The 23,837-nt window shown below is 45.8% G+C and overlaps 1 protein-coding gene and 1 long non-coding RNA gene across 2 annotated transcripts in view; one reads left to right on the forward strand and one right to left on the reverse strand.

The window, feature by feature from the left end:
• ARHGEF38 (Rho guanine nucleotide exchange factor 38) overlaps positions 1–21,556 on the reverse strand; it is a gene marked incomplete at its 3' end in the record, with an annotated part of 33,710 nt that extends 12,154 nt beyond the window's left edge. The window contains exons 1-5 of the mRNA XM_082759405.1: positions 21,274–21,556; positions 12,618–12,805; positions 9,870–9,993; positions 5,993–6,140; positions 2,946–2,963 (exon numbers count right to left, since the gene is read on the reverse strand). Of these exons, the coding sequence (XP_082615531.1) occupies positions 2,946–2,963; positions 5,993–6,140; positions 9,870–9,993; positions 12,618–12,805; positions 21,274–21,451 (656 nt within the window). The 5' untranslated portion in view covers positions 21,452–21,556. The remainder of the gene's footprint in view (positions 1–2,945; positions 2,964–5,992; positions 6,141–9,869; positions 9,994–12,617; positions 12,806–21,273) is intronic.
• Positions 765–16,373, forward strand: LOC309877726. The gene is made up of 4 exons (XR_014317419.1): positions 765–1,179; positions 2,226–2,367; positions 11,279–11,431; positions 15,273–16,373. It is a non-coding gene; the product is annotated as an uncharacterized lncRNA (long non-coding RNA).
• Positions 21,557–23,837: the final 2,281 nt, after the last annotated feature.

Here is a 23,837-nt window from a genome sequence, read left to right on the forward strand (position 1 = left end):
AAAGGTTGTCTGACACTAACTGTGCAAGAGGTAATGCCAGGGGAAGAAGGATTTCCGAATATGGGAAGAGGGAATGTTACAGCATAGAAGTATAAAAAACAGGGAACATCCACTTGGTTTTGCAGGCTGACGTCTATTGTTTTGTTCAGCAGAAAGAGTAAAAGAGAAAAAAAAGCTTTCTTTCCCACTTTTATATGTATAAAAAGTAAAACAGCCAGTCCTTACTGCTGACTAATTAACGAACAATTTGAATGCCTTTGAGAAGAGACATCTGCATATTTAAACCATCTCTCTTGCACAGGCATTATCTGTGAAAAGTTCTGCATGAAAAAAATTAACAGTAGATGCCTTTTAGAGCTTCTTGATGTCCCCAAACCTTCTCATCATTTCAATCCCCCTCATTTCCCCTCTATCCTACATTAAATATATAGAGCTATTTTGCCTTCTTTCAGCTTCTGGCAGCAATAAGGAGAAAAAAATCTTAAATTGTTATTGTTTTCTCTGAAAAGCCCCATGAATGCAATTCTATAAAAGCTGCCTCATGAATGGAAAAATCTTCAAGTGTCTTCTTTTTATACAGTTGCACTTTGGACAGCTGCCCAAGTGATAAACAGCCCTCTGTTTGCGTATCTGCATGACACAGTCTAGCAATATGGTTTGAGAGATAGTAGGTTTGTTATAAGATAATGACTCCCTGGGGCACGAAGTGCCACAAAGTTCGACTCGTCTAATTCTCCCCAGCAAGATTATCTGATGATCACCTCTCTCCCTGGATGAGCCCCGTTTCCAGTGTCCCTGTTAGTATGCACCCAGCAGCCAGGCAGGACGTGGCCTTGCCACACGGCTGAAACAGGCTTGTGACATCCATTGTGCAGAAAATTAAGTTGATAATTCATTTGCAATGCTGCTTCAGCCTCTCCCCCGTCTTATCGTGAATTTAGCAAGAACTCTGGGTTGTAAGTAGCTGCTCTAATCTCATCGCAAATTATCACCATAGCTCTGCAGTAAATGCAGCTGGCTTCACTGCGGCGAGCTTCGCAGCGTGCCCTGCCTCCCTCCTCACAACAAAGCAAGCACAAACACAGAAAGACTGCCACCGCTTTAAAAAATACATGGTGGCGAGCTACGCAAAGAGAGGTGATTCAGGATTTCGTTTCACGTGCTCTCAGTGTCTCGCAGGTAGGTCCAGTGGTGAACGTGATAACCAGTATGGTCACAGGGCTGAGGACAGTGTCGTGTTTGGCTTGGCAGTTCTGAATTTGTGTGCGTGCATCACAGGCCGCAGCGTGTCTTAAAGACTTGGGCTTTATGATTTACTGTGTGAGAGCTTAGCACAAAACGTGCAGGGCAAATAATGCTCTCTGCTGTAGGGCTTTCACGCAAACCCAGGGAATTCACTGAGGCTGCACAGTTGTTAATCCAAGCAGAATTCAGCCCATCTAGTTGATAGCAAAGGGCAGCATTGTCTGTTATGTATGTAATTGTTTTCTTGACCATGCTTGAATTAAAAGCAATCTGGGAGATGGTTTGGGGTGAGTTACACCGTGCTTTCCAGTTCACCATTAAGCAGATTTTCAGGTGCAGTCCTGCCCCAGGGCTGCTGTGACTCCACAACTTCTACGCTGAATCGCAGGACGTGGCATTTCTGAGTGCCCTGCCCTTCAGAGGCAAACAGAAATGCCACCACGCCATGCGAGGTAGCCAGCGTCGCTCCTCATGAGGCTTTACAAGAGCCAGTTTCAACTCAGCCAGTGGGTTGTAAGCTATGGTCCACTAGAAACTGTTCAACGTAGAAAACTGGACGTTAATTTCTGATAAAGTTATTAGAGCAACCAGTCTTGCGTTATTTCGACATGCGTTGCTCTCTCACATGAGCTTATTGTTACTCTCTGGGTATGTTGTGTTCCTCTTAAGAACCCCGCTCCTTTTGAGAAAGGATTACAGAACATCCTTCATCAAAACCAAATGGAGCAAAACTATTTCAAATCATAGAATAAATCTTGAAAACCCCAATTTAGGATTTCAATACGCAAATCCTTCAAAGTCTATTTTACACTGACTTTACTTGTGATGTCTGACTGACTGTCAAATTCTCTGATGTTACAGGTGTTCCTCTCCTACCTGTATAAAGCATGCCCACTCCTCTTTTCTCCCTTAACATTTTGGTCTAGGTTGCAATCATTTTCTTTAGTTTGGCTAACCCCTCCTCTGACCTCTCCCTGCAGGTAACTTCAGGAGTTGTTGCATTTCAATGATCCTGGCCTGCTGGATGTCCAAAACTGCAGAAGTGATAAATTCTACCTTAAGCTTTTCAAAGATGTCACGTTAAGCATAGAAGTCCCTTAACCATGAGGTTTCAGAGGCTGGGTGAGTGTTCTGGCAAAGTGTTGCCATCGGCTTGTTCTGTTTTGATGACCCTCCAGCCACTGCCAGAGGGAAGCTCTGGAGAAAGACAGATTTCTTACATATTTAGGGCTACCAAAGGTGCCATCACCTTAGGAATAGCTTTACCTGTGAGCCTAGTGTGTGTTGAGCAGGTCCACAGGGGCCTAATGCAGAATGATTTAAGGGTGTCTGGATTTTCATGTTTGACATTAAGTTGTTGACAAGCACTCTTGAGGACCTCGGAGCTCTCTAAGACATTTATTAGACAACAAGGTGGTAATAAAGAGCTCTGAATGAGTTGGCAACCAAATTAAGTAGCTTCATCAACCACAAGTTTTGAAAAATAGTACAAAGCTGGTGCAGTAGTAATTAGAAAACCAGACAGGCTTAGAGAAATTAAAACTGAGAGTCTTTATCACACATGTCCTGTAGAAATCTATACATTATACGGAAACAGGTTTGTTTTCTTAAAATTTCTACATGTACAGTTTTAAGCATAAGATAAATAAAAGGTATTTTCAAGATTATTTTACATAAAAAAAAAAAGATACAGTACTTACTCTTCCTCGTACATCTTTCTGCAAAAGAAAAGAAACCAAAACATATTAGCTTCCTCTTAAAAGGATTTATACAGATCACGGGCCAGATTCTCAGATACACTCAGTGACACAGAGCAGCTGTAACTGGCCAGTTAACTTAGGTTTATGGCTGCTGTGTGTCAGCAGAACTGCACAAAACAGCCAGAGGGTACCAATGAATCTGGCCCTATATCTTTTTGAAAGGACAGCCCCAAATGAAAAAGGATTGTCAGAAACCTGGCTTTAGCTGTAAAGCCTAGTCATCTTCTAAAACTGTTGGAGAAGGAAGTTTGGGTCACTGTGCTAGTAACAGTAACTATCATCAAGTCCTTAAGACAAAAAGCAAAATTAAGCATGTTATTCTTACACTTTAAATACATCACTGTCTACTTTCTTTAAGTAAAAACATATTTCTAAATGCAAAAGAATACATTTCAGCCTTTTAGGATAGAGAATCAATGACATTATTCTATTTTTTGGGAGGCTACATATCAATCGAAACCTCTTGAGAGTAGAAAAATGTCAATATATATACTGAAAGCAGCAGGGATATATGACTGTAATTTGGAAATATGCGAATATGCACATAGAATACTTTCCTTCTGGTACGACTGAACTTCAAAAAGTTCACCCCAATGCAAGGGAACCAAAATGTCGCTTCATCTCTGCATTAAGCTTTTCTGCTATTGAGCACTGCCATCACATCATCAGCCACTGCTTTCTGCCTGCCTGCACTCCTATCTCCTCGCCCACCGGTGGCTAACCGAGCATCTGGAAGCTGCCGCTTTCATCGCTTCTGCACCATCAGCTCTTTGAGTGCTCGTGACGTCCCTCTGCCCCCGTAATAGTTGACCAAACTACTTCAGACTGAAAGCAGAGCAGGTAGTTGCCAGCATCCTTTCATTTTTACCAGCTGCATGCATTTCTTTGGCTAAGCTAGCAAACAACATCCCCGTTTTGCATAATCGCTGCTTAAACACGGAATTCTACAGAATTTGGATTTGCACATGTCTCCAAGGCAGACACCTACATTTTGGGATGGAATTTCTCCTCTGCAGTCAACAGGAGGAGTAGGAATCTAAGCATGGCTAATTTAATCTGATTTGTCTGTACAGATGTGCACAGAGCCACTTTCAAATTACTCCTGATATAGAAGTCGTTTTTTGCATGGCAGATATTACTCAGCTGAGGCACAGAAGCCTCTAGTTTAACTTTTTAAATGTTTTAAAATGTAACAACATTCTTCCCAAGGAAAAAAAATATTTAAGAAGTAAACATTTTTCAAAAATAGCAGTCACCACCCCCCATGTATCTTATGTCTCACACCAGAAAACAGTCTGCAACTTATTTGGTAAAAATGCTGTGTAGTTTTCTTCCTAGGACAAGTGCTCTCTAATAAGAAGTAAGAAGGTTTAGGTGACCACAGCTCCACGTCCGAGCGTGCGCTTTCAGGTCTTCGTGTTTGAATTGGCAGCAGTCCCTAGCCACTGGGAGAAAAGCACAACGTAGTATACTTGCAGTTGTGTTTTTTTCATTGGTTCCTGTTTAAAGGCTACTCAGGAAAGAACAAGACAAAACAAGGCTTCATTGTGAGGAAGGTGGTGTCACTTCCTGCTACCAAAGGCTACAGTGGTTCAGCATAAAATATCCTTTCTCTTCACAAATCCCAGCTGTGATGATGGAACAGGAGCTTCTCTTACTGCCTCTGGAATTCAAGTGGCAACTTCCACCCCAGCATCTACATGGACACTATCTTTTATCTTTATTTCCTTCCATATCCTCTTGCCTCAGCAGTAGGGATGAGTGAATGACAGTAACAACTTCTCTTGATTAGCCGGAAAAGAATATTGTAGGAGTCAGCAACTAAAACACCCCCTTAGGGGATGTTACCTGGCCGTCCGTTAGCCTGAAAGCCCGAGTTTATATGAAAATCTATTTCTTTCAGCTTCCAGGGTGGTTAAAGCCTCAGTACCCTGCACATACACTTTGCTATCTATTTAATAACAGGCCATGTTGCACAAAGTAAGCCTTATTTTCAGTATAAACTGTCTTCAAAGGAAACATTTCTCTTTTAATTTTGATAATGGTTTCTTCTGCCACTATTCCCAGATTTCACTCCAGGATACTTCCCATCTCCTAAGTCTTAAGGCATCTCTGCCGACTGATCATTAGCTGGGGTATAGCTGAAATATCTGTTGCTGATGTACACGCCATTAATTATTTGTGATAGCTTTACATCTCTCCTGGAAGCATGCAGCACGGGCCTTTTCTGGAGCTGGAGAGAGACCTGAGAGACCTATGATCTGAAGGACCATGGTATGCTCCCTCGTGACAGCTCTCTGCAAGATTTTTGAGAAAATGAGGGAGCAAGGGAGCTTGCGGGTGGGAAAAGAAGCGCTCCCCATGGAGAAAGTGAGCTGCTTCTCGTGACAGGGTGCAGGAGGAAGCCACACGGAAGGAAAGAGAGAGGTATTTATTGTGTTTCACCCCAAGGTCTCAAAACATTTCCCTGAGGGGCTGGTGCTGCACGAAGCAAATTCCACTGGTGGGATGACCTGACAACTTGCTTCAGCACTGACCACTATCAAATATCCCCATCACGAGGCTCCAGATCCCTGGGGCCTTACAGCAGGGGCCCAGAAACACCTGAGTGTGTGAACTGCTCTAGCACACGCTGCTTTAACTCGAGCAATAGAAGTGCTGAAAATGGGGGCAGTATGTTTCCTAGGAGCAGGGCAAGGTGTTCCCAGCAGCCCATTATATGATGCAGCATTTCTTCTGCCAGTATGGGGCACTGAAGCTAAGGGAAGAGAAACCTTTCTTGTGCTATTTTTGGCCATCCTAGAGAGAAAGAAATCTAATCATGGCCCCTGGCTTGTCATCTTTTCATGAAAGCAGCATAAGCCAGAGCTCCCAGCAAGCCTCATAAAACTCTGGATTTACAGGGGACCTTTCATCTACATCCATTTAAAATGTTCCCTGCCAGGCAACTGACTATGGACGGAAATCATCATTTGAAAAGATCTTACTTTAAGGACTGTACACAGTGTCTTAAATGCTGCTTTAGTTCTTCATCCTTTTCATAGGATTCCAGCATGGTGTGTGCATCATCATGGCGATAGCAGTAGATTTTATATGTGTCTTCTAGTGGGCCTTTAATCTGCAAGAACACTTCCCCTGTTAAAGAGAAAAACAAAGCGTGTCAAGCCAGACAACGGCATCTCAGAAGGAGTTTTATTATTCCACCACATTAGCCGTGAGCTAAAAAGGCTGGCTTCCACTTTACTTCCCTTAGAAACGATCTTGCGTGTTTATGTGCATTATTTATTACATGTATTTCTCAGCTGCTTATCTTTGTCAGAGCCGGGCACCATTATATCAGTGTTAATGCACAAAAATTCCCCCTGGAAAAGGGATGAAACCTCTACACCTGCACCCTTTCATACACAACCCCCTGATTCACTGCCCCACCTCAACACCCCTTCAGTGAAAACCAAACAGGAGAGCTTCGCTGTTCAGGGGAGAGCATTGTGGTGGTGTGGGCCAGCAGGAGGAGTGCATGTAACCATGTTAATTTTCCCTTTGACTTTTTTTTTTCAACTGAATATGAACTTAAATGGGTTATAACGGGAATAATGACTCCATCTCCCATTAGCCATTTCACGTTTATCTGTTTTGCAGCATCCTGAAATGGCAGTTGTTATGGCCTAGAGTAGAGATTTTTCTTTACATGACACAGGAACAACCTCCATCCCTCCCCTAATGAAATAAAACCACTGTGGATTGCAGCCATTTCTATATAGCCCTTAGGTTTATATACAACTGAAAGGGGAAAACATTTACATTTCCAGTCCTCTACGACACCATTTTGCCCCCCAAACAGTTGGGAATTTTAGAGGCACTGAAGTAGTCCTGCACTCATTTCCCATTTAATTCTGGTGCGTAATTCTCTCAGTCTAAAGCCCCCCCTGCCCGTTTCCGTGTACCTAAGAAATATTATCCGAATGGAGAAGGCACACTTCATCTTTTCTGCTGAGATATTCATTTGGCTCCTACACTTCTGTAGCAGCACCCTGATCAGCATCCTTGGCAATACACATTATAAACAACAGTGATGGTGAACACTACTGTCTGGGGCATTTATGGAGAAATAGCATCTACATGGCAACCAGTCCGATGTTTTATAAACATTCCTGTTGAGTTATAGCGATGATTATTAAAGTTAAAAGCCGAACACCGTGTTAATTGGGAGCTCTCCGTTCATTCACAGCGAGCACAAAGCTGTCAGGCATCCTGCATGTTTCATCCTGACCGGAGTGGGCTGTTTCATAATACATTGCATTGAACTGCTCTGTCGTAAAGTGAAAAATGATTCAGTTACCACAGTAACACAGCTCTGGGTTTTTTCCCCTAGCAGTGAAGGTTAACCGGGCTGTCTAATGCATGTTGGTTTCAAGGTGCGAACAAGGGAACAACAATGACTGAGTTAAGACCACAGAAGTTCATTTTAGTTACTGTAAGGCCACCGTCAGAAAAGCAGCAGCATCCTCTACTTGGATCTTCTTCAGGTGCTGTCATCCCTATTTTCTCTGTCTCGTGTTAAATGCTGATGCTGATGGCTGGCAAGACACGTTGCCTCCTGACATTCCCGTGAACTCTCTATAGCGGCCTTTACTAGCCAGCAGTGTGAGGGGAAACCTTAACAAGCTCTCTCCTGATTCTGCACCCTCGGTGCCTGCTTTACAGAGATGCTGAGCTCTCACACTTTTCACTAACTTTAAGCAGAGCCCCAAGTGCTTAGCACAGCCTGTAGTAATGCTAAGCTCTCAAGAGAGGCCATGTTTTCTGTAGCAAAAATGCAAACTAGAGACTTACAGTTCCCTTCAGCATATATTAGAGCCTGGAAATGATCATTCTGTTTTCCAAAACAGACATGACCAAGATCTGTTCATTGACGTAGTGCGCCATAACGACAGGTATTTTCGTTGATGCTAAATGATGAGAAAAAATATGATGTGCTGATTTCATGGATGGGATCTTTTAAAAGCAGCTAAGGTTCCTAAGCTTAAAGCTCTTCTTGGTGTTGAGTTGTATGGATTGAATCAGTTGATCTTTGAGCGTATCATTGTGGAAGCTTGATTTAGGGGCCAGAAATACATATTTGGGCACAGGTTTGAAAATACTGAGTCTTTTGTGCATTCTGACAGATCCAAATCTGTCATCAAAAGACATAAATATAAGCAACTGCATTTTTTTAGTTTCAAACCAGTGAAACAGCAGTTCTCTTCAACCTCACTGTGACTGGGTTGCCTTCCAAAGGAGGATGTTCTGATGGAGGATCTTTAAATACCATAAACACGATAGAACATAATGGGTGTGCTAAAGAGATTCTCATCCTGTTTTTTCCACAGACTGGCTTTAACAACTTTTACACTGATTATGAGGATCCTCAAGACACAATTATCATCTGTTCTGCTTCTAAAGGATGGCAAACTTACTGACTTATTGCTTATAGTGATGCAATTATCCTCCCTGCTTTTCTCTCAGCCTTTGGAAGAAGTGCTTTCACCTTACATTCCATCTTTTTCCCTGCCATAATTAAGTCAGTCCTCTGATCCAAAATCCCATATATTTTCACGTTTCTTTGTCTGATTCTGGAGAAGTACACCCTAAGAGATAGATGAAATTGTTTGTCTTTACTTCTGGATATGGCAGAGAACTAAAAGGATGATTCTCCTTGCTGTGAGAAAGCCACTTCCTGCTAGAATAGAACATTGCTTATTAAGGCTATGACTCATCATGATGCACTTTTATTGAAATCCTGCCAAACAACACAGTCTCATCAAACTACGTTAAGCTGTTGCCTTGGCAAACCAGATTGAGACATACTAGGATTAATACTTTTCCCAAGCCTCGTATGCTTTAATACCACGTTTCCCAGTCAAATGTCAACCAATAAGTTTTTACCCCATTAGTTGTGAGAAGACGGGTTCTTTCTGTAACACGTTACCTGTGGTGTGTGGTCAGTTTAGGGAAAAGAGAACCTCTGAATCATAGCTGAAAGTTTTTTAAGCTAAACTGGCTGACTTTGCACTGAAACTAATTAAGATCTCTCACCTGATCCCGTAAGCTGGATCACCTACTGCCTCTGCACTGAATAAGCAGTTACAGAAGAGCTGATGAATGGAAACTTCTTATTTTTTTCCAGCTGTGCCAGAAGGTCAAGCGAATAGATCACAGCCATAACAGTCGTGACCTGAGCTGCAGGACACATGATTGCTGTGATATATCCAAGGACAATCCATTTGCTAAAAATACCTGTGATCCCTACAAGCATTCCTACACAGATTCCCACAAGCTCTGTATCAATTACAGCTTTCTTTCTTTCACTGACCATGTCCCTGTTAATTGCACTTAATCACCTCTTACGTGAATTATATTGCCAGTAAATATGCTTACAATGTGTGGGGTTTTTTATGTTTTTATTATTCCAATCAATTTTAATGCTTTTCTCAAGTGGTACCAGTATGAGCATGCAATATAAGAGTCGGTCTGAGCATGAGCAGTTAGGTAGGTAACACTAAGCTAGATGAAAATTAGGTTATCAATATATAGCATAACTCAGTGTTGTGGTATTTACTCATTCTAAACTCACTCTCTCCAGCCTTTCTTCCCATCAACATCTGGAAGGATGGAATGAGGGCACCATGACCAGGCCTGTTACGAGCCCAGCAGAGCCACTGGACAGGCTTCACATTTCCTTTTGCCTGCATTACCGTGGACAGCTTGTAGCAAGTTAGCCTCTGGGAGCAGTACTAGTTAGGTCTGATGAGGGTAGAGGACAGGAGAGTGTTATGTTTATTCTTTCACGTGGCTTTGTAGAACTCAAGAGGACAGTAAACATACCGATTACTTGCATGGGTGGTTCCACATCTGTCGTGGCTTCTTCCAACAGTGACAGCAGTTTGGCTGATATTTGATGGACCGATTCAATGTTGCTAAACAAGCCATCCACGTCAAAGTGAACAATCTAATGGAATACAAATATTAAGCAGCTACTAAGGAAGGATAAAGAAGGACATTGTATTTTACAGACCTTCTCTTGCTAAGCCCTGTGTGTTCAACACTCCAGGAAGCATCGCTTCTGTAAAACCTCATATAAACATCCTCCTTGTGACTTCAAGGACACATATACAGTTTTCGGATTAGTATAATTGGGTTGACGCAGTTAACAAAGGGCATTTTATCAAGTGTTTTTAACCTTATTTTGAACTATTCGTTCCTAATCTGAAAGTGTTTACCTAGGAAGGAAATAAACATTATCATCTGAATAGAGGAAAGATCTTTAGCAGCCTTTAAAATGTTTGTTTATTTTCCCATTGAGAAGAAGAATAGTTGACAGTGGTTTTGATTCCCTGATTTCTAGTTGCTAGCAGAGGCTGCTACATAAACTGGGACCTTGATGCTTTGGTGCTAGCTGTCAGGTACAAAGACTTCCAAGTGGTGGCACCATTTTCATTTAGTGGTCCTGTATATCTGAAGAGTGAAATCAAGATCGTATCATTTCCACTAGAACAGACACATTTACAGTTCTGGGTATTCAAATAATCAAAAATTATTCAGATAACCAAAAATACTTTCTACAGCGTCTGGGAGCACACCACTGACTTCAGTGAACTGGTTCAGATTACATCAGCAAAATATTTGGCTCCATGTTCCTATTCCTTTTAGAATAACTACAGAATTTTATATATATATATTTTTTTTTCAATGAAACATAAAGAATTTTCAGGGCACATACTTTCATATAGCAGTTATTTACGCCCTCACACACCAGGGCAAGAGTTAATATTCAGGAACAATTAGAGACAGAGAGTGGTAATATGCTAACACTGAGAACAAAGACAAGACTGACTTTGACATCCACATTGATGCTCTCTGAATGTCTCTCCATTAGAAATGGAATTGCTTACTTACACAGCAGCTCACCAGATGCTGGGAGGATCAAATTGAGTGCTATTGTAACAGAATCAGCAATATACTCTCAGTACTAACATAGTTAATTTTTTTTTATAATTGTTAGGGGATAAAGCATTTTTTATCCATTTGGAAATACGAAACAGATTCATTGCTAGGTCAATTTTCTAAATGTTATCCTTCTCTAAATGCATTACAAACTTTCAAATATGGTAGTTTATCCGAGAAGTAGCCTTAAAACCATATAACATTCTTGAAAGCCTTTCAAAAATGCAGAGGTTATTAAATTAAGACAGTTATAATTTCTAAATTACTTTTCCTGTATACATCTATCACAGGACTTCTGACCTCTGCTGCAGCGCAATGCCTGCATTGCCTTTGGAACTATGCTGTGCCTGGACACGTGGTAACACGCTGACAAGGGACAGAATCGAAATGTATGTTTCCAGTTGGCTAGCAAGAGGAATACAGCATGCTTGTTAAAAATCTTGGTGAGTTTGAGCAGAGAGTGCTCTTGCTGGGTGTTGGCCAGGCCGAGGAGGGAGCCGAGTGGAGACCACTTGTAAGCAGATGAATGATTGGGAGGAGGAAGTCAAGAACTCCAAGGAGTTACACCAGCTGATGGCAGCTCTTCCAAAAATGGGTTGGAACAAACTCTGACAGTTTTAGGAAACAAAGAGATGGTCCTGCAGGAGCTTAAGCAGCACAAGTTTCAGTTGGCCACACAGTTTCCCAAAGAAGCAGCGTCAGCACTGTTTAAAGACACTTTGGCCCCTGCACCCGTATGATGTGACCAGTTTTGTAAGGACCCATACATACAAAACACAGGGTTAAGGTCTGTTTAAAACTACTTCTATGATATATTAGCAGTGCATATCATTTGTGCAGCCTCTGTGAATGCTATGTTGCAGGCCCCACGAATTTAAATCTTTCTCTGGACAAGCTCTTTTATTCCCAGCTTGAGACTGCACAATTTTTCAAAAAATTGAAATATTGTTGAGGAAAAGGTGCTCTTTGAAGTCTCAGCTGAAAAGGAAAATGGGTACTAGTGGCCTAATAAGATCTTTTTGCCTGAAAGATAGTTTATGAGCCTTCCTGCTTAAATTTAGCTTTTCTGCGTAGAATGCAAATTTCTAAAGTGCTTGCTGGGCTGTCATGCATGGTGTTTCTCCACCACAGCTGTCAGAAAGGCTGGCTGAAGTCATTTTTAAGACAGAATTTAACCTTGATGGGAAGGTTCAAGCCATTCCAGGCTGTTACCATGGAAAATACTTGTTGTCTTTTACTGCTTTTAGAGGTGCCAGTAAAGGTCTGCCAGGGCATGTACCAGGGGTTATGTGCACAGCAGTACAGAGAGGTGGAAGCTGCCATCCCAGCCCAAGCCTGGGAGCAGGGATATAGCATCTAAGCTGCCCTCTGGGCAAGCACCCTGATTCAGGCTTTATGCACATGCAGTGCCAAGTGCCAAAAGTGTATCTGACTTCCCACTCTGCTCACTGGAGTCCTGGCACGTCCCCTTTCCAGAAAGCCAGCTCTGGAGCTGCTCCTGGCACCGTGCCTCTCTTCAGGCTGACATTTGTGCTTGCCTTGAGATGATCTGCAAACAGACCGTGGGTGAATTTGGACCTTGACGTCACCCCCCCCCCCCCCCCCCCATCCTCCGCCCCCGGTGCTTACCTGCTTGTTTCTCAGAGGCTGAATCACTTCCTTGATGCAGAGATCCAGGTCGCTGATATAGTCCCTCTCTGTCTGCATGAGCTCGGCGATGATTTTTACTCTCTTGGCCATCATACGTCTGGTAGCTTCCTCATCCTCCTGGGGCAAAGCGGCCGGGGATGAGGACCCTGACTGCGGGGCCATTTTTTCTGTTTCAAAGAGCACAGGGGGAGATTAGTGAGCAGCATGGTCTCTTCATTGCCCTTGTCATGCTTCCTCTGCTGGCTGGCACACTGAGGCCCCAAATACCCCAGGTGCTTCTCCCACTGCTCTGCTTCCCCACTGACCACAGTCCCATGTCATCCTGGGCACGCCAAAATCCAAGTATGGCTGATGCCCTTCTACTCCTCTGAAAACATGGTCTCAGCCTGAAGTCTAATAAGATTTGGGGAAGGAAAAGGCTCTGGTTTTACCATACGTTTCACTGGAACAGCCTTTGTTCTGTACAATCTAAAGCTGTGCTCTGCTCATGGGAGGCTGAGAGCTGTAGGTGCTGGAAGATGGACTTTCAAATGAAGACAATGTTCCTAAGGATGATGATGAAACACAGAATTCTGTTTTTAAAAAGTTCTTTGAAGGAGGCAAAGGAATTATACAGGGGAATATGGGAAAACCTTTAATGATCAATAACAGACATTTCTTGGGCCAGCAGAAATCACTGGGATCAGGAGATTCTTTCCTATTTTTCCAAATTTAAGACCAGACCATCCAATTATTTCTAAATACATGGAAATCCAAGGGAATCTTCTACAGCCAGGTTTAGTTATGTATGCTACAGGATGTGCACACAACCTGCTCATATGTAGCAATGGTCTTCCTTCTGCTGGTTCATAAGGCAACCCGCAGACATTGGTGGCAGCTGTACAAAGGACACGGAATTTTAGCTGGGTCTGTATTTTTCATTAGGAAAAACACAAGTGGAGGATTTCAGAGGGTATTCTGATGTTTTTCTGCTAGCCACAAGATGGTGCAGAGTACCAGCAAAGGCAGACGTGTCATAACTGCACTCATCTCCGCATTACCCAGGTCGTGGCTTGACAGCATGGGATTTCCTCACTCAGCAGCAGAGGACAGGGATCTCTGCTGAGGATCAGGCTGTTACGCCTTGATGTCAGCTCCTCGTAGGAAGCGTACTGTCTAACAAGGCAACAGTGAGCTGCATCTGATGCTTTGCTGGCTGATAACCAGCACTGAATATATTGCAGTTGTTTGAACTGATTGTCAAGGGCGAGGTCATGAGCGCTCGAGTGAGCACCAGGGTCCAGCTCACCTGTACAACACAGCTCAAGGCTGTAGAAGATAACCTGGAGCCGGACTGGTGAGGAAACCAAGCAACTTTCTGGGGAGAGGACTTTGAGCTGACTTCCACTGGGAGATGTAAAATCCTACAAATGCAATGTGTCGTCATCCTCAAGCCCTTCTACAGCCACACTGACCGCTGATATTAGGGAAGAACAGTTTTATTATTAATCCTTCTCCTGTCAGACCTTCTAGTCAGACTGATGTGACCACTGTTATTGCTTCAAAAAGCTGCTTTTGGGACTGCATCTCTGCCTCCATACTGATAGTCCTGCAAAAGGAAGACAAAGAACCAGAACAAAGCTGGGGTGGGCTGTTTCTCCAGTATTTTTTTTTCCTATCTAAATGTACTTCCTTTCTCTAAAGCAACTCCTCCATTTACCTTTGAGTTTTTACATTTAAGTCTCTGTATAACACAGGCATAAACATTTTGTCCTCGTGTTTGTACACAGACAATGAAATGGAAACAAGAGCAGGATGTCTCCCCTCTCTAAGGCTGAGGCTATCGGAAGAATTTTAAGCTGAATTCTGCCCCAGCAAACCCATGCACAGGAGTTCACCTCACTTCAGGGAGGAAGAGAGTGGAAGAGGTCCTAGTACCTCTTCATGGCTCCCTCTGAGCAATTTTCTGCTAAGTTTGTGGAATAAGACCTCTGTGGCTTCTGCTTATGTATGTGCCTAAAATGGCAGGTACCTTTTCCTCATACAGGTATGTGACCAAACATACACATTCGCAAGGAGCCACACGAAAATCCATTTCAGTTCCAGTTCTGCACCAAGCCAACATTCCTCTCGAAACTGGGCAAAATAGTTTGTGTGTGTGTGACTGTACGGGAGAGTTCAGGAGCAGGCTTCCTGGAAGAGCTCACTTAGAGATGTCGTTTTGTCTCAGACACAGCACTATTACAGTATCAGATGGAATTTGAAGGTAAACACGAGATGCTCTGCAGAAGAACTTCCTAATCTTTTATACTGGTGGCAGGGGAAGGCATTATATGAACAAAATAAAGCCACTGTATCCCACCTCAGGCTTGAAGTCACGATCCCTAGAGAGGCTGTTCTTTCAGTTTATGTCATTAGATTGCCCTGATCAAATTTGATTCTTGAATTATGTCAGGGCTCATCTATTATCCTTATTGCATGATAGATAATAATGCCAGGAAATAAAAACTATTCTCAACAGGAAGAAATAACCACGAGAAATATCAGGTAGATGCTGTTTCCTTATAGAAAACATGTTTTTTAATAAATGTATCCTTTTGTTAAAAGTAATATAATTTTCCATTTTCACTCAATATGTTCACTTTTTCATTTTAGACATGTCTGTCTCTGTAGAATGCAAGAGCAAGGTACTGAAGAGATGATTACAGCTCAAACCTGTGAATTTATGTTCAGCTGATTGCTTTTGACCAGTTTGAGAACATTAGAAGCCTGCTGGAATCCTTGTGGAGTAAGCAAAAGTTTAATGAATGCAGAAACAGAAAGCGCACATTTAAAATATAAGCAGACTTGTTTCTACCTGGTAATGTGTACCAGCCCTGGAACAGTTTGAGAGAGAGGATTAGCAAGAAGAGACATTGCTGAGGATTAATAATTACAGTAAGAATTTGGCTCATTTGTCTTTGGAGATGCCAGGTGTAGGAAAAAAAAAAAAAAAAAAAAAAGAGGAAGAAAGAAAAGAAAAAAATGCCTCTCAAAGGGTTTATGAGACAGGTTATGTTTTAAGACCAGTTTAAGATCAGTTTACAACAATGTAATTGGTACTTTTAGTAGACATAAAAATGTAAAGCGGAATGTAGCATTTGCAACTGTTGCTTTGCAATGCCAGATATCTGCAGGAGTTGCCTTCCTGGAGGATTTTGCTGTGGTGAGGAAGGTGATGACTTTGGTTTTTCAGCTGAGTGACTGAAGTGCACAGCTCTAGTCATACCAGATGAGAAGCTCATTGTGTGATGCCGTGGACAAAGCAGCTCCGTGTGTACCAGAAGCAGTTTCCTGCAAGTGTGAAGTCTAAAAATATCCCCCAGATGGAGACATCCAGCAACGCTGCGAGAGCCTGCAATGGGCAAGTGCAGCAGCCCTCTTCGAGGCCCATGGAAGGTGACTGGAGGAGCAGGCAAGGCAGGCTGACAAGCTGCATGCACGCAAATTTCCTGGGCTTTTTCCCTCTGTAGAGTGAGCAGCTCCCAGAGGTCTGCTCCATCTCGTTCCCCCCAAGTGAGATGCTCAGGTCGGATATTACGTTTCCCCCTGGGGCCAGGACCCAGGTTTCTCCACATCTAATGTGAAGTGAAGGTAGAAGTGAGGCACAGAAAATACCAAGAGGTACACAAATGTCAATGCATGGAGTGGGAAAGAGGCCTTTCCATTGCTGAAGCAGCTTTTGGAGGACTCCAAAGTATGTTCTGCTCCCACACTGTGCAGTGAAGGCATAAGTTATCACGGTACAGCAAACAAATTACAGCATCACTGTACTTTCACGTGTGAAACCTGAACCTCACACCACCTTAGATAAAATTATTCTTCTGTGAAAGCGAGCCCTCCGATAGCTTGTGCCCTCAGATAACCCAGAGATTGCACACAGGAATCTGCGCCAGCTTCTGTCAGCTGGATTTGCGAGGCGGTTTAGGCACAGAAACACAGAAGGATTGGGAGAGGGTTATGGAGAATGCCTTTCTGTTTGCCTCACATGCACACACACAGCAGCATTGCTCTGGAGCAGGTCTGTTGCACACAGGCAAGAAGCCCCCGAGGTGACTGAAGACGGGGGGAGAACGCTGCAGGACCACAGTGACCCCACAGCTGGCTTCCTGGGCAACAGGTTTGCTCCTAAACCAGCATCAGAGACTTAGGTGCAATTAGGTCATTCCGCCTTTGATCACTTCATGTTCCGTAAGGTATAGAAAATATTTACATTCCATATGCAAGTTCTTTCTTCCATTCCTTGACAGCAGACTGCTTTAATTATATGTGTGCTGACAGGACTACAGAGGGATCCCATGTGACCGCAGTGGAAGGGAAGAAAGCTTATCATCAGGTGACAGCAGAATGCCCTTATTGTTAGCACCAATACTTACAAATAAACCTTTCCAGTGTGTCATACGCCGATAGAAATACACCGCTCCCCTGGCATCGAGCTCGTATGTTAATAACATGAGAAGTGAGGAAGGGCTGCACCTGAACTGCTTCCCCTGGGGCACGTGCACCTCGAGATGGGTTGTGGATTAGCTGTACAAATCGAGAGCCCTGTAACCCACAACGCAAGGTATTCCTATTAATAAATGTCAGATAATACGCTCAGAAAGGGATCCATGAGACTCCTCTTGTCTTCCCTCCCTTATCCCAGTTCCTAGTTAGGCTGTAGCAGCACCTCAGAGTCCTGAGCCATGCAGCAGGACTTCATCGTGCTAAGTGCTGTGCAAACATAGCAGCACAAAATGGATTCTGCTCTGAGAAGATGAGATCACTTCCCAGCCTGGCTGTCACTGCAGTGAGGTCAAGAAATAACTCCAGATTTATTACGGTGCAAGTTAACAGAATTAGATCCTCCGAGCTCAAATTTGCACATGAGAAAATAACGTATTTGTTAGATTGTGATTTTTCCATCTCGTGGCACCAGGGGTACATTTCCATCAAGCCACCTCCTGCACATCAGGAAATAATCCAGACTTCTACTCTGTGCTGTACTTCAGCCACCCAGCTGCTCCAAAGATCAATACATTTTGCAACGAAATAGGATATCATCTGCATTGTAGCACGCGGAAAGTTAATCAGTAAGTACAGGGCAAAGCAAATAAGGAACTGGGGAGGATCTTTACCACGGCCAGGAGATGCAGAGGCCGGGCAAATGTGTAGCCTGGGCGGGAAGAAGCTGCAAGCCAAGCAGGGAGGGGAGGTGGATGGGGCAGAGGAAGGTTGTGATGGGGTCCACGCTGCTCATGATGGAGCAGGGAGGGGATGAGTTTCCTCCTGCTGGGCTTCAGGGTACCAAGGGGGAGCAGCTTTCCAGGCATGTGTGCAGTTTTGCGGGTTTCTGCGTCATTTGTGGTGGTGGTTATTTCTCAGAGCTACAGCAGACACAGGCAAAATGCAAGATCTGGGGTTCAGATAGGAGGTCTGAGGCAACACGCTGGGGATAGCTGAGTGATTTGCATCAGGGTGGCTAGTACAGGTATGGCACAGATATACCTGAAATTAAAGCATGTGCAAATCATTTGATAGCAGGGTTGAGCCGTTCCCATCCAGAGTTAGGAGGAAGTTAATGTGTAATAGATCTGTAACACAAGAAGCATTACCAAAGCACAGACTACCTCACTGAACACTGCAGACGTTGATCTCTGGCTCTTTCTGGAAAGCCACCGTTTTCCATAGCTCATTTTTCACACCAACCACAAGTTTGGCATCCACCAAATTAAAAAAAAAAAATCCAAGTCTGTCCAAAACCTGACAGAGTTTTAAATCCGTTTTAAATCCCTTTTTGGTTGATAGGGTCTATCCTCCCGATTCACCACCTCTCAGCCTGCCCTGATCTTGCAAACATTTATGTGCCAATAAGTACATCAAGCAACCTCCTCTGCTGAGATCGGTGCTGTCAGGATGGCAGCTCCAGGTTAATTCACAGATTGATCCCGACTCTAATGCCATACACAGATATTGATATCATTACTTTTCCAGCTGCTACTGATGGATTTTCAGCTGTAGGAGAGACCAGCACCTACCAGCTAAAAAGCTATGATAATACTTTTGAAAACAGAGCTGCTAAATAGCATTTTGTGCCACTTACGGATAGTAGCAAGTTCCTGAGTCTGCCTGAAAGAACATACTTGCAGGAGAAAATCCTGCACTATTGAAAATGGCACAGAAATACCACGGGAGCTGGGTCTGAGCCTAAAATGGGGCTGGTGGCACTTGGCTGTCTCACAGGATGAGCTGAAGTAGGCACATGCAGGTTTGCCAAGCTCTTGGAGAATAAAATGGTTACTTTGCACCTCGCTTGCTTTTCAAAAGAAGGAAGGCCGGGAGGTGTTGCGTGTGCCTTCACACCAGATAAGGCGTTGAATGGATGCGTCTCTGGGTAATAATCAACCACGAAAATGCTTGCTTGTGCTCTTAATGAATCCTTAATTGTAAAGTGACAAAGCCTTGCAAAAGGTTTGTGCCTTTGACAATGCTATGGTTGTTCTCAGGCTTGCAGACCTACAGGGCAAGCCAGCTTCATTGCCTTGGAGAACTGGGTGGTGGGCTCCCTTTCTCAGCCTTTTTAGAAAACAGCTGGGATTCTGTATAAAAGGGCAAAACTTAAGGGAAATCCAAAGGTGGGAAGTGAATTCTCAGGATGTTTACGTCAGACAGCTTGTTCACTTGTTGTTTCTTTGCTTGTTTGTGTTTTTTGGGGGGCTCCATAGGCTTTTCTTTGGGGACCCATTTTTCTAGCTGCTGGAAATGGCTGGGGTGGGGGCAACTGCCTGCCTTCTGCGCAGGGATCCCCACAAACCACAGAGAGGGCTGAAAGGGGCCTCAGGAGACGATCGTGTGCTTCTCCTTGCACAGATGTGCTGCAGCACTGACACACGCATCGTGTGTCACACACCTGGCTCCCGTGCTCGGTCCGGGTTGCCTGTCAGCAGCGGGGTGTGCTGTGTGCCTCCAGCTCACGGGGGAAGCAAGCACAAGTTATTACCATTTGAATCTTTTTGCAAAACATTTACCATTTCAGGGCGATCGGAGGTGCCGGACCTGGCGATACACAGCAGACTGTTTGCATCACCAACAGAGCTGTTTGTGTTTTCACCGAGAAAGGAGAACTGGAAAGTTTTGTGCCAACAAAAACCCTTCCCTCACCTTGGAGTAAGCTGCTTCGCGTCCCAGCACTGGTAAGAACAATGAAGAATATAAAGGAGTACAATCATAGCACATTGGTGTTGGTAACCAGTTAGGTCTGGGACCCGTGATCTACCAGATCCAGGCACATCTAGATCACCAAAATTCCATCCAGATCAGGTGTTGGTGTGCAGCTGCATCTCTATCAATATTGGAAACACACTTCACAGGAATTTCCACCCGCTCTCTATTTTTACTCTGAGGACAGGCGCCTTCTACCCAGCACGAAGCCTGCAGGTCCCTCGTTAACCCAGCCACATTTTTCTCCAGCGAACACGAGTATCTTACCCAGTACATTGCTGGGTATCGCTGTCACAACCCGACCTGGCCTGGCAGCACGCGTGCACACGTGCCTGGGGCTCACCAGCCCGGCCGCATCGATCCCTGCTCGTGCCCCGAAACACCCCTGGCGGAGCCGTGCCTGGCTTAACCGAACATTTTTCATCTTCCCATCGATTAGCTATCACTGGGAGGGAAGAGTGTAATCAATGGGCCTCTTTGTTGTTGTCAGCGTATGCAGCCCCCATATAAATCCTATTATTTTCTGGTTTATTATTTTATTTTCTGCTTTTATTGTCTCTCTGAAGGAATACTGCTTCCTAATTAAATGCATCAAAACCATAATACAGTAACCTAAAGTATTTTCCTATTTTATTTCCCCATAAAGGATTACTGCCACAAGAGTGATTGCCACAGGCAGTTATATCAGTATTAGTAATAAATGTTTATATTGGAATAAGACTCAAACCCCGCATTTGTGATGGGATCCTGTTGTTTGAGACCCTGAAAACCCACAGAAATGCATCCGTTTGTGCTCCCAAGCTCTCCCAGAAATAGCTATGCGCATTTTCCATGCTTTTCCTCCATTTGTGGCGGTGCATTTAATTTTTGATTGACAGGCCCAACACTGACATAATTTGCCAATTTCTGGCCCAGGCACAATTCGGCTCTTTGAAAAGAAACGCTCCTCATAATGGTATAATTTGAATCAGCATACCCATCCAAGCACCTATTTGGACGTATTTCGGTTCAGGCTCGCGCACTCCAAGCAGCAGACAAGCACATTAGAGACCCTGATAATCTCAACTGGAAGAAACAACTGCCCTTGGTGCTTGGAATTACTTAGTGCGTGCCCCGCTTCGTGCAAAAGGAAAAGGCAGAGAGGCATCATCTTTTCACACCACCACCTGCAGACGCGTTTTGCTGGAGAGCAGGAGAAGGATCCCATTTTGCAGAGCACGCCCAAACCCCGCTCGTGGCCTCGACCGCGTTTCATCTGCTGTGCCGCACGCACGGTGGGCTTTAAAAAATTTGGAGGGGAAAGGGGACGAGTGCTGGGTCCTGCTGCGGGCACAGAGGGCTGTGCCCTTGATCAGGGCCAGGCTGGAGCCAGCCTGGAGCACAGCCAGCAGCACCCAGCTCGGCTCCCCGGGGGTACCTTGCAGTTTCTGGCTGTACTCGCTCCGGTCGGACTGACTCCTTCGCAGGGCGCCGTGCTTCCCGGCCGCGCTGCTCTCCACCACGGGCTCCGTCCTCCTCCTCTCCCCCATGTACAGCTTGTGCCGCAGCAGGGCCAGATTCCTCCTCCGGCCCCCTGCGCCCTCTGTGCTCGCCATGGCTTGGGGCAGGAGGGCGAGGGGGGGATTTGGGGGAGGCGGGCTGCCTGCCCAGGGCAAGGCAGGTGCTGTGGGGTCCTGAGCAGGGCTCCCCAAGCGCTGTGGGACCCGGGCTCGGCCCTGCCACCTGTGCCGGTGCGGCTCCACCTCCGGGAAGCTGACGCCCCGGGCGGTGTTTGCATTCAGCGGGTGTATGTGCGAGCCTTGCGGGGCCGGTTTGAGAGCCAGCCCCATGCCACAGGCACTGCCAGGCCCCTTTCCCCTGCTCCAGGGGACACTCCTCGGGTACCGGCATCCCAACACAGAGCTGTGTCTTTGGCACGGCATGGCCACATCTGGCCACAGAGAGGTCACAACCCCTGAGGACACCTTTGCCCCAAGCCAAGCTGCAGTGCTCATGGCTCTCTGCGGTGCAGGGATGCTGCTTCGGGCCCTGGGGCAGAGCGGGGACGTTCCTGCACACACCCGGGGGACACCGAAGCACGTGCAAGCCCCGCAGGGGCTGTCGTGGCAAATTGCTGCGCTCTGATGGCAGCGAAACAGCTGCTCGCACTCACTCCCCCTGGCTCAGCCCCCGGGAGAGCCCTTATTATCCTATTTGCTAGCAGTGGCCCCTGGCACTCAGGCGCTGCCTGGGGATGCCGCGTCGTGCCGGTCTAATCAAGCTCGTGTCAAAACAGCAGGAGCTGCTGGCATCTCAGCTCGGGCTGCCTTTATCCTGGCAAGAGCCCCAGCAGCCGTCAGCAGCCATCGCGGTGATGCCAGGCCCCGCAGCCCCCTCTGCTCTCGGCAGCGGGCTCCCCACGGCACAGCTGCCCTGCTGCGGGGCTGCCACACGCTCGCCGCCACGCGATGATGCTCACGGACACCTGGCAGCCCTGGCCGAGCATGTCACTGCCACACGGCGTCCCCACGAGGGCCACGTGGGAGAAAGTGGAGCAAAGATGCAATGCGGCGCCGTGAACTCATCTCCAGGGTGTGTTTTTTGGGGAAGGGGCTCGCTGGGATGCCGCCTCCTGATCAAAGCCCTTTGTTTCTATGAGATGAGGAAGCTGTTGTGCAATTTACTGTGTCCAGCTGCAGCGCCGTGCCAGTGCTGCACAAAGTGTCCGCTCCGAACACAACCTGGCAGAGGACTAAAGCAGCGACGGGGATACCGGGAAGAGCTCGTGCAGAAAAGTCACGAGCTGCGTAGGCGGTCCCCACGTTGCGTCCCCTCTCCTCTTTGCTACTCCCCGAGAAACCCTTCGGTTTTGCAAGACGCAGCACAAAAGCTCCCCGAGAGGCACAGCAGTGGTGGGGAGAGGAGCGCCCGGGGAGCACCCCGTGACAAGCGTCACGTCTCTGGCAGCGAGTAAACAGATGAAGGTGGGAGCTGAGGGGAATCAGCTGCCCCGTTTCCTTACAGGGGGACTTCCTGAGCTGGTTTGTTTTTCCTTCCCCGAGCCATGGGGGTGGTAAAACTGGTTTAAACAGCCACCACCCTGCCTGCCCCCCTCCCCGGGGGAATCTTGTTCCCATTATTCATGGCAGGGAGCATCTGAAGCTGGATGGAGGAGCTGGTCAGGCTGAAAGCCCCCTCCCTTCCCCCTGGGCTATTTTCCATCTGGATCCGCTCTCCTGCTTTAGTTCCTCACGCAGCAATGCCAGCAGCTGCGGCAGGGGTACATGTGAGCAGCGTGCCCGAAAAACCCTTTCCCCCTGCTAGGATCTTGTGTCTTTGGCACGGCATGGCCACATCATTTGGAGAAGCCCGTGTTGTGCTTCTCCGCAGACACAGATCCCATCATTTCTATGAGGCTTTATTATGTTTGTTAAGACTGCTTTTGGGGAAAAGTGGGGAACAAGCTTTGGCTGGGTGAAGGTGGAAGAAGAAATTCTGTGAAATTCTGGGCTTTGCAGGCTCTGTGCCACGTATGCAGAGTTGCAGCCAAGTTAGGATAGGATAGTTTGCTCAGGTGTTTATTACAACAGCAACCTGCCCACGTGCAGAAAGCTGCCTTCCTCTAGCTCCACCACACACTACAGGGGCTGACACGGTTTGTGTTCACTCAGCAGGGATGTGGTTTGCTGTTCTCTTCGTGCCTGCAATGGTTTGCCCACCCTCAGGCGCCAGCAGTGTTTCGGGGGCAGCCAGGAGCCCAGAGCTAGCGTGCAACACAGACTGGAAATGTGGAGTCCCTCCTGGAACCTCAAAATATCTCCTCTGTGCCCCTCAGCGTGGAGAAGGCTGAAAACAGCACGCCTGAAGTCATATTCCAGGTGAGTTTTAACGCGCATCTTGGTTTATCTGTTCTCACATTAATGCCAGGGAGAGCTTAGACAAGTGGACTGTGCCAGCGGAGTCTCGTCTGGGGCTGGCAACCACCTCGCGATCCGCAGGTGC

Source organism: Aythya marila (assembly GCF_965140915.1).
Source record: "Aythya marila genome assembly, chromosome: 4".
NCBI lineage: Eukaryota > Metazoa > Chordata > Aves > Anseriformes > Anatidae > Aythya > Aythya marila.